The sequence below is a fragment of the Astatotilapia calliptera genome, chromosome 22 (assembly GCF_964374335.1).
Source record: "Astatotilapia calliptera chromosome 22, fAstCal68.1, whole genome shotgun sequence".
Taxonomy (NCBI): Eukaryota; Metazoa; Chordata; class Actinopteri; order Cichliformes; family Cichlidae; genus Astatotilapia; species Astatotilapia calliptera.
In genome coordinates, this window is record NC_137442.1 from 8,440,897 (window position 1) to 8,457,687 (window position 16,791).

The window sequence follows — 16,791 nt, forward strand, 5'->3', positions numbered from 1 at the left end:
ACAGAGACTACTAGAGAAACTCCACTTACTGGGGCTGAACACCACACATGTCTTGGGAGAAACATCTCCAAACCCACCATGCTGAGCGCTGGATCTCCTCAAGGATGTGTTCTCAGGCCACTGTTGTTCATGCTGTTAACACATGACTGTGTATCCAGATATGAGGGGAAGCTAGTTATTAAGTTTGAAGATGATATCACAGTGGTGGTTGCAGAAATGATGAATCAATGTACAGGAAAGAAGTTGAACGTCTTGTGGGCTGGTGTAGAGTGAATAATCTGGAAGATACGGATCCAGCACGCTCCTCTCAGTATCAGCGACTGCCCAGTGGAGAGAGTAGAAGACATCAGGTTCTTAGGTGTTCAGATCTCGAAGCACCTGAGCTGGGACAAGAGCATCTCAGTGATCAGAAAATGGGCCCAGCAGGGACTGGGTGAAACAAGCCTCTGTCCCCTCCAGCATCCTCAGGACTTTTTGACAGAGGCATGTTCTGACATACGGTACATGTATATCAGCGTGGTATTCCAACTGCAGTATGTCAGACAAAACAGCACTGCAGAGGATAGTTAGAGCAGCTCAGAAGGCCCTTGGAGTTTCCCTCCCCTCTGTCCAAGAGCTTTTCGAGAGCCACAGCAGGAGCAGTGCACTGAAAATGGTGAATGACTCCTCACACTCCCTCAATTCTTTGAACTGTTGCCATCAGGCAAACGGTTATAGCTGTTGGAGGAAGCCTCCAACAGCTTCCTCCCACAAGCTGTTAGAATGCTGAACTGTTGATTTGGTTATGTACAGTACTATACCCAGAAGTCTTTAGAATTAGTTTTAATTAGTTATCTTTCTTACTCAGTTCTTTATTTATATAGTTATCTTTTTTTTTTCTTTTAAAGAGACTATTTTACAGTGATGCATCTGGGATGCATGTGTGTCTGATTGTGCAGAGTGGGGTGTTTCCATGATGTTTGTGTGTGTGTGCGTGTGTTCTAATATTTTTAAGACCCTGAACAAACACCCTTTCATTTTGCCTGCACTACGGCGGTATGAACAGCAAATTGAGAATTTAACATTTAACAAGCTAAATGAGGCCTGTAGAGTCTGAGCTGTAGCTCATATATCAAAGTTTCTCTAAGCATTACTCCTTGGGGAAAATTTGCTGGGATGTCCTCTCATAGTAACGCTATGACGTATTTTCCACTTGTGACTGACTAATCTTTCTCAGCGTAGAATGATGAGCTTCAAAATGTTTAGAAATATCCTTTACAAACTTCCAAGACTGTTGGAACAAGTGCTTCTTCGAGATCATTGCTGATGTCCTTCCACCATGGCACTGCATTAACACACACCTGAAAGCTCCAGAGCAGGGAACGGCCAAAACTTCTACTTTTATAGAGGTGCTCACACTTGCTGATGATCAGCTATTCAAGTGCATTTGATTAGCAGCTGCTTAGCCTCTTAATTCCTATGGAGGCAGTAATGATGTACTTTTTTTCACACTCTTTTTGTATTTTTTGTGTAGCAAGTTATGTTTTGTTATTTATCTGAGATAATATTTATCTAATTTCAAGATGTGTTTAAGACCAGATCATTTTTTATTAACTCCTGATCCATAAAACCTACTGCCAATCAACATTATTATTTCTGGGGTGTATTTTCTCAACAACTGTAAATAAATAACATTTCAAAGTTTATGATGCAATTATAAGTTTTTGTTTTTTCGACATGGGCAACAGATTGGGGACCGGTCGAGGGTGTCCACTGCCTTTTGCACTAAGACTTAATTTGTCTGCACTTTTGGGTTTTGATCAACCAGACAGGTAGCAATTACAACAAGAATGACCAAAATAGGCATGACTTTATTTTTCTTCTCCAAAACTGCAGCATAAACTAAAAATCAATATGAAAACACACAATAAAAAATAAAATTAGCACTAAAATGAACACAATAAACAACAGTTTGGATTTCACTCGTGGATCAACTGTGAGTAAAAACAAACAAACAAACAAACAAAAAAAAAAGGGAAGTGTGTCATTCACAAGGTTGCATGTTGAGCTAAAAAAGCTCTGATTCTCTGGAGGAGTTCTTTCTTCACACTGTCTGGTACAAGTGCTGCAGAGGAAAGAGATGAAGAGAGGTAAGTCAGAACACAAAATAGAAACTTACATACTCACACAACACGATACTTTTATTGTCAGAAGTTGTCATCCTGTCAGCTGTTTCTAATATTTTTTTCTATGTATGTTATAGTGTTGGCCTGGTAGATAAAATATGACTTTTAAGAGGCACCAGCTCCCTCTAAAACTTCCTACGAAGCTCAGAAACATTTCCAGAAATCACCATGCCATGCACGAATAATGGTTAATATCCAATATGCCCAAATAATGGAAAATGATCCAGAAACACTGCCATCTTCTCTAGGCTAAAGCTCATTTAAAATGACTGAGGCATCTTCAAATGGGCAGTCAATGTCCAAAGACAAACTCTGAAAGACCTTCAGAAAGTCTGAAGAACTACTACTGAAGACCAGTTCAAAACAGTTTAGAGAAAATACAGCGTCTGGCTCCTTGGAAGAAAAATATAAAGGAGTGAGGGGTGGTTCAAGACTGTATATCAGGGAAACCTGAAATTGTAAGAGCTGTAATCAATAAGTAGTGCTGACCTACAACATTAGCAGTTTGTTAGTTAGCATGCACAAAGATGTATTAAAGATTATGTGCAGTGCTAAATAAATAAATTGACTTGTACATCTAAACCAACGATGCAAATGAGTATGCTCATCACTTCTAACAGTCTTCCTCCCCCTGCTGTTGCGTTTGAACATCTGTACTGTACCTCTGCCTTTTGGTGTGACCTCTGTGACCAGGTCCTCCACTGTGACATGCTCCAGGCCCTTTTCTCTGATCACATCTGGCTCAAACGGGAGGTAATGACTTTAGTGACTTTTGTTTTTATAGCACCACGACAGCATCACCGGACACAAACATAAGAACAAGTCAAATACCTTTGCAGTGTGCTTTCAGCTGATCCTTCCACCCACACTCCACCAGCTTCGCTCTGAGCAACTCTTTCAACCTGCGGCCACACATTTAATTCACATTATGTGGCTTAATCTGTGCAATTCAAAACCACGCCAAACCATCCAGCATCAAATCACTGCAGCGAAAGACTCGCTTACCGCTCCCGTTCCCCCATCTCTATCAGCTTCTGATTTATTGCAGCCCTCATCTGGGAATCTTTGCTCATGATCCGCCTGAAATTAAAAACACACACCGACACAGTCAGCTCGGAAGAAAGAGAGTAATAAAAACATATATTATAATGTCTAATTTAGCCCCCTATCAGGTAGCCGCTACCGTTATCGAGAAGGGTCAGCTGGGGAACATAAGGTCCCTTTACGCAACTGAACCGTCTAAAAACGTTCAACGCTTAAAAGTTCCGGCTTTGGAGCGGTTAATCTTTCAACGTCAACCTGAATAACCAATGATAGTCTCATTAGTGTTCAAAATACCTGTTTAATAACAACAAATATAATACAATACATTTAAACTGAAAACACTACATTAAAACAGTTACTTAAGCATTTCAAGAGAAATTAGCTCAGGACTCAACTTCCCCTGCGCCCTGGGAGGTTTTGTCCGCCGTAAAATAGCTCCGTGTGAGAAAACAATGACGAAAACACAGGAAATGTGTATCACGCTGGCTACACCTCACCCTCCTCCTCTTGCTGCATACAGGCTGTCATCAACTTGTCAATAAGCCAGTCTCATTGAAAAAGACATGACTGCGTCTAACTACTCATTAAAGGTCAACAGAGACCTGCTGGACCCAAACTTTGAGAGTTACAGGTTATCCTTGGACGCCATACCGACGTACAACATAGAGCTGGATGCTGGTGAGAAAAACTTAATGCAGTGCAGTTAGCAAGTGTGCTAGCCTAGCCCTGATAAAGGTCCAGTATAACTTCTGTCCAGTATAACATTAAATAGGAATAGCAATGTAAGTTATTTGACATTATCTCAGACATTTTATTAGCTGCCACTACGTGACGACGTCAGCTGTTGATGCTACATAATATTTTGGCAACTGTATCTGTAGCTCAGTGGCTCAGAATGAGATCTTAAGGCCCACCACTGTAACCTAATGAGCTTTCACATGATCACTAAGAAAAATCTGAACAATAGCATTGTTTAAACCACTGAAAATTAACAGATTAACGCTGAAGTGACTAATTACTACAGTTTGAACTGCATACACATACATAACTCATTTATATTGCCAGGACAAGTCAAGTGCACCAATTTTAAATAACTTAAAAACAATCATAGGGAGCTTGCACCTACTTTACGTTATAAGGTTAGTTTTGTAATACGTGTTTTAACTTCAAGATCTTAACTTAAGTTTGAACAATACTAAATTGGTGGGGCTGCTGATCCAGAAATGTACTTTAGTGATTAAAACGATATTTTGCATAATCATATACCAAAGCTTGCTAATTCCTTTTAATCGAAACAGGCCAGCTGAGCTCACCTGAGTTGCATCCAGGTGTTTTCTACTACGTCTCTTATCCAGATTATAAAACAGCTAGTGTGGGCCAAAAATCAAGAATCTATGAAGTGTGTGCCTAACAGGAGAATTCATTATAACATTGGTTTGGATACAGTCTTACTTATATAAAAAGGTGCTTACACTTTGCACAGACATCCACTCACAGTAGATGCAGGTATGCATATTACAAGGTGATTAATGTGCTTTAAAAAACAACAACAATACTTTATTTAGTGGGAATAATTCAGACAAATAGTAGCTGTAAAAATAGTTAATTGCAGTTTTTTTGTCACCAATAGTTCATCTTAGAGTAAAATGTTGAAATATTAAGATATGTTAAGACATATGTAACACTTTCCACAAAGCAACTGTAGGAAAGGCAGAAGGTTAACCTGCTTTTTAAGTAAAAACATAAATAACAGAAATTTGATTACTGCCATATTTAATCTTTTCTTTTTCATATCTGCCGCAGCCGTGGAGGAGGTCAAGCTGAAGGATACTCAGTACACCCTGGAACACATGCGTGCCTTTGGCATGTATAATTACCTGCATTTAGACCCCTGGTATGAGGACAGTGTTTACTTTGTGGACTGCAAAGGACGGGTCCTTAATCTCACCGTTACGCTGGTGAGTTTGCAAATCCTCTTGTTTTTTGGCCTATTTATGATTGTTGCCCCTCCATTGACGTCTAAGGTGTATTCACAACTGCACTATTTTTACGTGATGCTGCTCATTGTTCCACACATGAACATGGTAAGTGTGCTCAGTTTGCTTGGAGTTTTTCCTACGCAAAAAGAAACCAAACAAACAAAAACACAAGTATGTAATGTCATCGTGGCTCAAGAGTTGGGAGTTCGCCTGTAATCGGAAGGTTGCCGGTTTGAGCCCCGGCTTGGACAGTCTCGGTCGTTTTGTCCTTGGGCAAGACACTTCACCCGTTGCCTACTGGTGGTGGTCAGAGGGCCCGGTGGCGCCAGTGTCCGGCAGCCTCGCCTCTGTCAGTGCGCCCCAGGGTGGCTGTGGCTACAATGTAGCTTGCCATCACCAGTGTGTGTGAATGGGTGGATGACTGGATGTGTAAAAGGTCTAGTAAAGTGCTATACAAATACAGGCACCTTGAAAACAAACAAACATATAAACATTAATGTTTACGCTCTGTTCGCATCATTTGGTTGGTTTGTTTGTGGCGTTCCAAACACGTGTTGCCCTCAGGTTGACAAAACTTTACAACACTCATGGTTGAAAGGGCCTTTCTTCTGTCTCTTCCGTACTTTTTAAATGTACGTTTATTGGTTTTTATAATTACAGATACTGATATATTGGTAAATAGCTAATACATAATATATCAGCCCTGACAGCGTATTAATCAGGGTCTACTTAGGAGTTCCCTAAGCAGAGGAGAAACTGGCAGAAAGAAGAAGCTTTGCCACTTTTTTTTCATCCTGGTGATTAAATAAAGTCTTTGCGCTTTGCATAATAAGGTTAATTTATCTTTTTAGGCGTTAGAGGAATAAAATTTAATGTAACACTTAAGACAAACTGAGTAGTTAAAGCATTACACTGTGTGGTTAATTACAGCTGACTAATGGTAGTTAACTTGCCAGCATAATAACAGTTTGGTTTGGCAGCTGTAGAAAAAACGAGCCACAGGTCAATCATGTGCATACATTAGTGCCATTAGTATGTGCTCCAAATTCAGAATAACAGTGAGGTAATTAAAGCTGCTGGTTACATGTTTCATGGGTAAAGATTCTAGTCAGTATTCTGTTACATCTTATAATAAACCCAGCATTGACAAAGTCATCATAGCTAAAGTGTTTCGGAGCTGGAAAAATGCAAGTTGGGTCTACTCGACCGTCATCAGCAGAGCAACACGCTGATAGCTTTCACAGCCTCATGCTGTGAAGCAGTTTATTTTATTTTTCACATCGTAGAGCATTCACAGACATGATGAGCTCCCATTATATATTATAACAGTAAATCGTAGAAGCTGAAGAATTTTATTTATTATAATAATTTAGATCAAGGATTAAATTTACCATCATGACAAATGGATTTAACCTGAAATCTAACTCTCACCATGTGAATTTATGTAATCGAGAGTTTTCCTAAATCACTTCTAAGTTTGGAGTCTTTGCAAATGATTTTAGGCAAATTTAGGTCTTTGTTTTATAGTATTGTTTTATGTTTCCATTATATAACGTTTCATATTATGGACCTGATGTTGTGATGGTGTATTCAGTGAAGGATTTTTATGCGCCTGATGTGCCAGTAGGTGGTGACCAAACACTTGAGCATCAGCAGGTTGTGGGAAGAGAAAGGATGTCTGTGAAACACAAGAGTTTTAAAAGTTATGTTAAATTATATAACATTATTTCTAACCTCTTTTTATTCTTGGTCAAGATGCAAAATAATAAATGTCAGAATAAACGTGGCTCTTAGTATTTAGTGTGAACCACAACTTTCTGTGCAGTCTTTTGTCTGTCGTATGAATCACCCGAGCACATAAAGTTTGGATGAGCCCTTGTAGGTCTCCAGTTAATCACAGGAGCGATTATATAATTGACTCAAGGTTCTGATTGGTATTGTTACCCCGTACCAAGATGTTGAGATGAGGAGCAAAATCGTTCTCATGACCTTTTCCACCGAGCCTTCTTTTATGTCTTAGTCATCATTGACCATAATTAGACATAATTGGTGTCTCACTGGAGTTTTTTTCTTTGATGATCATCACACTGTAATCCTGCGAGACAGTGTTTCTGGTTTTCAGTGGCACCATTAAATGAAATTTATGGAAAAGTGTTGCTCAAATTCTAATTACAGTGATCACATGATAATTATCATCCTTCAGCCTTTTGTGCTCGGTTGCTCGGCACATTGCACATAGACGTTTCACACTCCGTTTCAGGGCATTAACGGCACGGATGCTGGAGAAAGTGATACCAAAGGTGTAGCGATATAATGTGCCGTGCCACGCTCCATGGCAACAACGGGGTAGCTTCTCCACAGTCCTTTTGAAAAACTCTGTCTTCACGCAATTTGTGATGCTCATGTGGTGGCATATCTATCTATTACTAATAAGGCTTTCAGATTGTTGAATCACATGAGTGGCCACATGACAGCTGCTAACTGTATCTGTCCCTGATGGGTACATGTTTTCTCTTACTCATTGTACCATTCTTTAGATTATAAGACTTTAGACAGTAAGAAATTAATGCAAAATCATTTGGACTTTATGTCTTCGACCCAGATGCTTATTGTAAAACTCTTATGGGATGGAAGCAGCAACCTTTTTCATCTTCTGGAGTTGAGCCGCCTATTCAATGTCTTGAGTCTTTGTGATTCATGACTGGACTTCTTATTGTTTGATTGGATGTTAGCTGTAAGAGTGCATGCATCACATATTTCCCAGTATCCTACAATATTTTCTAATGCTAAACTGAAGTGGTGACAAAATCAGTTTTGCCATGTTGTTCTCCATCTAGAGCACTGAAATGAGCTTACTTGATATCCGGTCTTTATTCCATTCATCCATCCATCCCTCCTCCCCTTAACAGTCAAGCAGTACAGTAATTGGTGTTAACATATTATAAATGTATTTTTTTAGTGTTAACTGGACAGAACATGCACTTTGAGATATTAAAATAGGCATTTTTCTGTTGTTTCTGAAATTTGATGCACTGACTTAATCAAGTAATCAAATACACAATGACTTTGTTTCATTCTCATACACCAGCACACTGAGATTTCCTCTGCAGATAGGAATGAATCTAAATGGCCTAATCTTTTTTTATGAATGCAGTACTGGCTTACTGTTGTGTTCTGAATTCAGGACACCGCCCTGGGGAAGCCGAGAGAGGTCTACCGTGTAGACGTCGAGTCCAGCCAGTGTGAGGATCGTCTTTGCGCCTCCCTCAGCCTGACCTCGGCGACCTGGGCAGCTCTGTCGGATGGTAGCGGTCGACTGTACCTCCTCCGCACAGGCAAGAGGGGAGACAGCTCCCATATGAAGTGGGAAGTAAGTATGGACGTGGTGTTTACTGCTGTAAGTGACGCACAGACGTGTTTGAAATATTTTTTGCCGCTGAAGTGAAGGTAAAAAGACACAAACCTGAATTCCCTCTGTGTACTATTGTAATACCGGTGCTGCTTTTTCTTCTGCTTTCTTGGCTTAGCACAATTAATTATTAGCATTTGCAACTGACAGTTGTTAAGTCAGTTAGTCACTAGCTCATTGGCGTGTTCACAGCTGTCATAAATTAGGTCAAAACTGGGCAAAATTGGAGGTGTTTTGAATGTCCAAATGTCTCTGATGATGTAATTTTGAGTCACTAAATATCTTTGTCAGTACTGCACAAGAGAAGCTGGGTTAGTAGTCAGTCAAAAGATAATTAGACATTAATTATTGGGCATAACTTGACCTGTTCATGGGCTCTAATGTACCTGTGGTCCTAGTGAGACACTTCTGCTGGTGACGGTAATAAACTATATATGAGAAATGGACGTAGCTTCTTGGTCTAAAAGGAAAGCCAACTTGGTCAGCAGATGGTGGCCTTTCAAAAAGGATTGCAATTAAATAAAGTATTAGTTGAAATACTGCTTGATTAAATGTGTTATTCTTAGCTTTGTCAGAATAAACTGGAATACAGTATACCCAAGCAACCGAAGGAAAGAAACCCTAATTTGGTAAGCTTAGCCATCCTTCGCAAACTAATCTGACACTGTGTATGTTTGCAACATTATGGTGACTCTTAAATACTGATTTGAGGACTGTGATTAATAGTTTCATGCACTATGAAACTATATGTTTGCAAGAGTGGACTTCAGTGGGAAGCGAAAGGATTTGGGTGAAAATCAGAGCGAGATGGGCAAGTCGGAGAGTATTCAGACATGGTCACACTTTGTAAGGCTCCATCTTTTCACTCGATTTGTTCATAATAGAAATGTCTTTTTTTGTGAGCATGGCAGATGGTGCTCTAAAAATTTCACATTCAGTAAGTAGTAACTCAAAGGCCAAAAAGGACAGCCTTGGGCTCCATGACGAACAGACACCTGGGATAATATTTAAATGAAAAAAATCCTCCTTTGGCCAGAGTGACATTTGAAAAACCAAGTCAAAACTGTAACAGTACATAACAGCTTTATAATGGTGGATCAGCTACACTGATGTTATTGAACCGCTTTGAAAAATTCTGCATCCATTGTGAACATACTCTGTTATCTCTTTATGGGCTCTACATCCAGGACCACTGAAAAATACAGGTAGATGTACTTTGAGAGCAGATTTTAAAGGGTCAGTACTCTTTAAAGTTAAAATATTTACATTTATCACATTTCATTAAACTGAATATCCAAGTTAAGAAGTTTATTAATAAGATAATAGCCAATAATTGTATTTTTTTGATTATGGAATGTCTAATTATTCCCCAGAGGATATTGTCGGAGCAATTCAAGCGTTCTGTGTTTAAAAAGCTTGGTCGGGCTTTGGAAATTGAAATTGTAGTTGTAAGGAAGCAAGTCTTTGTGCGCTTTATGCTGAATTCAGTGGGGAATGGTTACAAATGAGAGTTCCCTCTCTGAACAGGGACACTTGATGCATTTGTGAAGGCAAAGTTCAAGACTGGAATTTATAATGAAGATTTAAACCCTCGAGTTACCGACGTCCAGAGTTCTATTTTTAAGATTCAGCACTTAGGGACACCAGCCAAAGCACGCTGCATCTCTCAGTCTATGTTAGTGTGTGTGTGTTTCATGTGTACAATAATAAAGTGTCTCATAAGCCAGATATTTATGCATTCAATTTGGGCTTCTTGGGATCGCATCATCTTCTTCAACCAGACAGCTGAAGACCCTGATTTAGAAATACTAGCTTGAATTAGCATTTTATTGGAAGAATAAAGAGAAATGTCTCAGTTTTCGAGTGCAGAGTAGACCATTTAAAGCCATTTAGCAACACTTGATGCTCCATTAAAACATCTCACAGCTATATTCATGTGCCTATAGCTACTAATATGTATAACTATTTACGTTTTATCATTTCTTCCATTTTAAAAGATAATGCAAGGATAAATCTCTGCTTGGTCAATTCATTCAAAAGCTATTCTAGTCTTATTTTTAGTAGACAATACAGCTCTGCTTAGACTGTGTCACATTTCCAGCTGCATTTTAACTTGTTTCAAATGATTAACAAGAATTGCGAAGAAGATTTAAATGTACATGGCAAATATTCAGACTGTCTGGGACAGCAATTGATTATATAAAGCAGAGGTAACAGAGGCTTGAGCTGAATAACGAAATAAATCTCAATGAAAGCAGGGTGGCAGATTAAATAGTTTGTTCACTTGTAGCTGCACGACTGATTTCTTTAACTTGCAGTCCAGTGGTTGCTGGCTGTCACTAGATGAAATTGGTTGTAAAGACCTCTACAACTCCAAATGTCATTGGGATTGCTTTGATTGCTAACAGACTGCTTTGATCGCCTGTGGTTCGAAGGTGATTTGATGTTTTGACAAACAACTCGGTATCTTCCATTAAATTATGGGCGACTGTGGCAGTCTACTAGCAATCAGAGCTATCATGAGAAGGTTTTTGGTGCAGCACCCTATAATCTCTTAGCCACCAATTTCACATGACTGCCAGCAACCTTCAGCAACCACTCGCCAATCATCTGGGATTGGTGGTCTTGAAGATTGTGTGACTGACTAAAGACTAACCTTGAACAATGATCACAAACTTTAGATCATCTGTGCTGCCGTTCGTATGGTATACTTACAAGGCAGTGTAGGAGCTTCAAATTGATGCCATAGGTGTGTTTACTAAAAATCCACGACAAGTTTGAATTTCAATTACCTAGATCTCAAAGTCAAGGTCAGAGGTCAAGTTTTCTGAATAAATGCAATAACTTGAGCAGGAAGACCCCTAGGATTTTGGTCCCATAGGTGTATCTACTAAAAACCTTGTACGAGCTTGAATTCCTTTAACTTTGACCTCAAGCTCATAGGTCGGAGTTAAAGTTACCTGAAATTCTTGTGAATACGATAACTTGAGAACAACTTGATGTAGGATTTTGAGGCTTTGTGTTGGTAGCACTACAGATCATTTACTTTAAATCACTCGTTTTATCTTAGCATATCTGTACAAGAGGATATTTACATTTGCAAAATTCTGGTGACAGTTTTTTCTCCCATACTGGCAGCAGTACCCTGTTAGATTCCTAAAAATCATCTTGTTACTGTGCCTGCAGCCACTGTTCAATGAAGACCTGGGGGAACCTTTCACCATCCTCCACAGCGTCTCACACGTCCAGGCTGGCGTTCACAGCATGGAGGTTCTGCTGCTCCGTGTCCAGAAAGACCCGGAGGAAACCAAAGGAAGTGGATACTCAGTGTCTCTCGAGTGGATCACAGTCGCCAACACTGCAGGACAAGGTGGGTGGTGCGATGATTGACTGAGTATGATAATCGAGCATGAAGTAAGATAAGACCAGTGTGTCATAAATGATTAGTATATCAGTTTCAAGCCTGTGATTTAATTTTAATTTCCTTGCCTCCTTTTTTTCTGTTAACAGTGTTTCAGTAGAAAACTGAAACCCTTCTTAATTAAACCGTAATAGCGTATTAGTCATGTTCTTCCTTTAATGGACTTTAAATATTATGTCCCAGATGAGATTAGTGCACTCTGAAGCAAACATTGGCAAGAAAGATTTTCATTAAAGTCCTCGGTGCTTGCCGAGAAAGAATACCACCGTGACTGATGAGTCAAATATTGTGTAGAAAAAAAACGACAGCCTTTCGAGAGTCCCTTCTTCATTTTGTTGGATTTAAAGATGCATCCCTTTGATATTTGCTTAATATTTTACTAATGCTAATCAAGGCTATTTGGTCTGGGCTAGGAACATGGCCAAATGGGGACTTGGAGTGGCACCAGCCCCTCAAACATATGACTGGTGGCCACCTTTTGTGAAGTGTCACTTTTCATGTAATAAAACAGTCGTTCCCAAAGTGAAGAGTGTTGCTGTCCACTTAAAACCAGAAAATCCCACGGTGCCCACCCAAGCTTAACTCTTCCCTCTAATCAGTATACAAGAGAAACTGATGGATTTCCGTGAAAATTTTTTTAAAAAACATAAACCCCATACACTGTTGGCTATTAAATTGCTAATGCTACCCAGTCATTTGCAAAGTGTTAAGGCCAATGTGTGACTGACCTGCCACCGGGACACAAACATCAATACAAGAGCATTGAGAGTAATATCACAAACTAACCACCTCCTATTACCACTTTTTAATTCATTTTAGATACATAAATACATTTATATAAATATGTAACTTTACGTACTTGTGTGTAGTTCCCAGGTGAATTTCTTTTGTTACAGCGGTCCACTTGCAGTACCCTCACGGCCCACCAGGTGGCCACGTCCCACACTTTGGGAATCACTGTAATAAAACATGTGTAAGGGCACAAAATCATATCATCAAACTCATGCCCAGGTTTTTCTGAGCCAAACTTTTAACGCTGTCTTTATGATTTATAAATAAGAGATTATAAAACTGTTTATTGATACCTCATTTTTGATGTTTTAGCATTTCCCCTCTCATCTTAAACTAATTTTAGGCTAAAATATAATAGTGCTAAATGCATAGTTTAAAACATTGCTTATTTTGTAGAAATGTAAAAGATTCATGAATTAAAATCAAGAGGTAATACTGATAAAGCCTTCTCACTATGACAGTTACTTTATTAACATATATATGCATATATTAATAAAAATGCCACCAGATGTAAATATTAAAATACTAAAGTGAGTATATGTTTTTCATTTATTACTTATTCATGATTTCTTCACTGAGTGATAATCTGTGCTGCTCACATTCACAAACCCAAGCCTGGAAGCTGCCCAGTAGAATCACTGGAGCAGTAGAAGGGTCTTACTGAAGGGCAGCGTGGCGGATGATGTTAATGTAGAATAGCCAGGAGCTGCTTTTTCACTTTTCACACAGATTTATTTTTCCTGTTGGCTTAGCAAATGGTCTGCCTTCTTGTCACAAGGTCTCCTTTTTATATTCTGCAGATAAACAGCTGCAGGTTCCAGCTTTTTGAATCTGAAGCTCAGTCAGTTGTCCATGAAAGAGAGATTTCAATTTAGTCATTCAAACTGGTAATTTTGAGATGATATAGAATAAACGCTACATTTGAAATGAACTTTTAACTTAAAAAATATAAGTATAAACTTACAGACTGATCATAAAGCTTACACTTAAAAGTTTCAACACATCCTTGTATCCTCGCACCAAGATGCAGTTACTGAGTAAATGGGGAAAAAAATGCATTATCCTTAAGATGACATCATTATCCATTAAAACAAATCACCAATAGGGAAAGGAACCATGATACAGTTGCTTTGCTTGACTATCAGGTTGCAGGCACATTCTTTATCTTTTGAAAAGCTAATACCTTGCACAAAATACCTACAGAAGTAAACAATCCCCTCTAATATAAGTGGCTTGAGCACGCTCTGTAATGACTGCTGGGAGTTCTGTACATGCAGTGCTTCTTGACATGAGATGTTTTTCTACTCCTCCTGGTCTCCGTCTGAGTTTAGAAAAGATTACTTTACACAGGGATCACTGTGTCCTTTGATTTCCACACGCAGGTCAGGAGAAAAAGTATGAGGTGAAGAAGAGGAGGGTCCTCAGGGGGAAGTCGGTGCCTCACTATGCAGCGTTGGAGCCCAAAGGGAAGGGACTGATGCTGGCATCAGAGAAGCCATTCGTTTTTACACATGTGGATGGTAGACCTGTGGAACAGCCCGAGCCAGAGCCCATGGAGGTGGAGAAGACAGGTGGGTAAAAGGTGCCGCTGGGAAGTCTGCCAGCGAGCAGCTTGAGTAATGTTACTCAGCGCCTGCTGTTATAACGTTAAATGCACAAGTAGTAGCCTTTGTTTCAGGCTCTAAGGGTGCTTATTTAACCCCTGTAATGTCCTCGGGATTTCCATACACCTGTTGCCCTACATCCTGGCAAAAATGACCCCAGGACAACACAAGGGTTATTAAAATCAAGTAAAGTAGCTTTGACTGTCATTTCAACAATATCATAGCAATAATCATCTTTGTTGCAAGTATGTGTACACACACAAGGAATTAGGCCCTTTTTTCTCCATTGTTTTCAATGTACTTAACACAACAGACTAATAAATATGGATGGATACCACAAAAACAGTATATACATGGGAGCTTCACAGTTGTACATGTATGCACAACAAAGACTATATACAGCAGCTTTAGTTTAGCAGCAGGTATACTGGATGTTTTAGTAAAGGCAATATATGAGTGATATAAGTGTTCATCAGAGCGACGGCCTGTGGAAAAAGAATCCAATCGAGGTTTATTATATAGGTAACATACAGATAATACAGTACATCTTGAAATTAAAAAACATTCCTCCAGGAGCACACGATGCGATATATAAGGCAATATATAATTAAAATATAATACAGAGTACAAATACTTAGTGGAGTCTATGTGTGTGTGTGTGTGTCTGTGCAGTTTTGTTGCCAGTCCCTTTCCTGAGTATTGAGCTGTCTGATGACTTGAGGGAACAAACCGTTACACAGTCTGGCAGTGAGGGCCTGAATATTTTGGTACCTCTTGCCACATAGCAGGAGGGTAAAAGTTTGTGTGAGGGGTACGTGGGGTCATCCACAATGCTGGTGGGTTTTTCAAATGCAGTTTGTGTGGAAAAATAAACGTGTGTGATGAAGGGAAGAGAGCCTCGGATGATCTTCTCAGCTGTTCTCACTGTGCACTGCAGGGTGCTTTGAGATCTGTTACTGTGCAGTTTCCATACTAGTGATGCAGCTGCTCAGGAACCTCTCGACAGGCCTGGGGGCGCAGGAGATGGACTTTGCTCAGCCTTTGCAGGAGAGACGCTCTTGGTCCTTCTTGGCTATTAAGCTGGTGTTTTTGACAGGTGAACACTGTGGAATTTTGTGGCCTTTACAATATTTCCAGCAGAGAGTGGATACCCCTGATCTTCTAAAGTCAACAATCGTCTCTTCTGTTTTGTTCAGCAGTCCGTTCGCTGTCGTACCTCGTCTCTGTACACTGATTCGTCATTATTATCGATAAGACTCACCACGGCCTGAGAGCTGATCAGAATGGACTTACATTTGCAGCCAGCTTAATTGGCCATTCAAAGAAGTGTAATTCAATACTGCAGTAGTTGGCTCCTGCCGTATTGGCTTCATTTCATATTCATCTTTTTTATTCCTCAGAGGTTTCTGCTTTAGACTGCATTCTTATAGCTATGTGTATCTAATAAAGCTAAGTGTAATGCTCCTTTTTAGTTTTTTAGTGTTTGCATTTGAGCTGTCAGAATGAGAAAAATACAAACTTTATCTCATGAAGTTAACTTTCCAAAATAAATCCTAATTAATAAAAACAAGTTCATCTTCTTCAAGGAGTGTTGAGATGCAAGAAACCCAAATCAGCAGTAATAGTACATAACTGTTGAGCTGTTGTTTAATATACAATGCTTTAGAAGTGCATGTAATTTTAACTCTTGGCAAGGAACAGAAGTCCTGTTTCATTTTTTTTCTGTCCTTACCACAGTGCCGCCGCTCATTTCTGACCCTGCTGATCTCTGTCAACAGAATTTGTGCAGAGTGCAGACCTAATATAGGAAAAGTCACGTTGTCCTCATCAGAATCTTTGACTCGGTGCTGCTCAGGCTTGAGACTGTGAGAAAACACTTAAAAATAATGTGACACGGCTTGTCATTTATCCTATTTATAGTGATGTATTTTTATTATGATTATTTTTTGTCTCAAAAATTCTGTCTGAAACTGACCTGAAAGTCAAGCTGTCTGCGAATCTGTTAAAACGGTGACAGAAAGTGAAATAAAAGATCCGAGTGGCATTCCCGCCTTCCACCATGAGACGTGCGACTGCCACCCCTCCCACCTTTTCTGTAATTGGACTGTTTCTGGTTAAGATTCATTACGCGGTTGCTTTTGCTTGTCACGTCGACTTCTTTCGCTCATTACCTTTCCGAGCTGCTGGTTGAATGCGCACACCGACTCGTTCACTTGTCGCCATAGAAACATCTGAGCGGGCGGCAGAATATTCCCAATCAGACTGAGGTCTGTCAGGTCAGGTGATCTGTGTCTGTGTACACAGATGTGTTTCCAGGCCATTTATTCCTGTTGCACAGGACCTGTGAGACGCCTTCAGCATATTCTCTCAGTCTCGC

At 39.6% G+C, this 16,791-nt stretch overlaps 2 protein-coding genes across 3 annotated transcripts in view; one reads left to right on the top strand and one right to left on the bottom strand.

The window, feature by feature from the left end:
• Positions 1-1,830: 1,830 nt before the first annotated feature.
• LOC113014458 (transcription and mRNA export factor ENY2-2) lies at positions 1,831-3,845 on the bottom strand. 2 transcript variants are annotated; one of them, XM_026156006.2, is made up of 5 exons: positions 3,707-3,845; positions 3,171-3,245; positions 2,997-3,067; positions 2,828-2,902; positions 1,831-2,104 (listed from the first exon to the last, which is right to left on the bottom strand). In XM_026156006.2, the coding sequence occupies exons 2-5, from the start codon at positions 3,236-3,238 to the stop codon at positions 2,028-2,030; spliced, it is 291 nt and encodes a 96-aa protein (XP_026011791.1). In that variant the 5' UTR covers positions 3,239-3,245; positions 3,707-3,845; the 3' UTR covers positions 1,831-2,027. The 2 variants fall into 2 exon arrangements, with proteins under 2 accessions (XP_026011791.1, XP_026011790.1); XM_026156005.2 differs by lacking the exon at positions 3,707-3,845 and adding an exon at positions 3,349-3,632.
• nudcd1 (NudC domain containing 1) overlaps positions 3,752-16,791 on the top strand; it is a 56,444-nt gene continuing 43,404 nt past the window's right edge. The window contains exons 1-5 of the mRNA XM_026156004.2: positions 3,752-3,887; positions 5,013-5,167; positions 8,373-8,558; positions 11,784-11,967; positions 14,193-14,381. Coding sequence (XP_026011789.1) covers positions 3,773-3,887; positions 5,013-5,167; positions 8,373-8,558; positions 11,784-11,967; positions 14,193-14,381 — 829 coding nt within the window. The 5' untranslated portion in view covers positions 3,752-3,772. The remainder of the gene's footprint in view (positions 3,888-5,012; positions 5,168-8,372; positions 8,559-11,783; positions 11,968-14,192; positions 14,382-16,791) is intronic.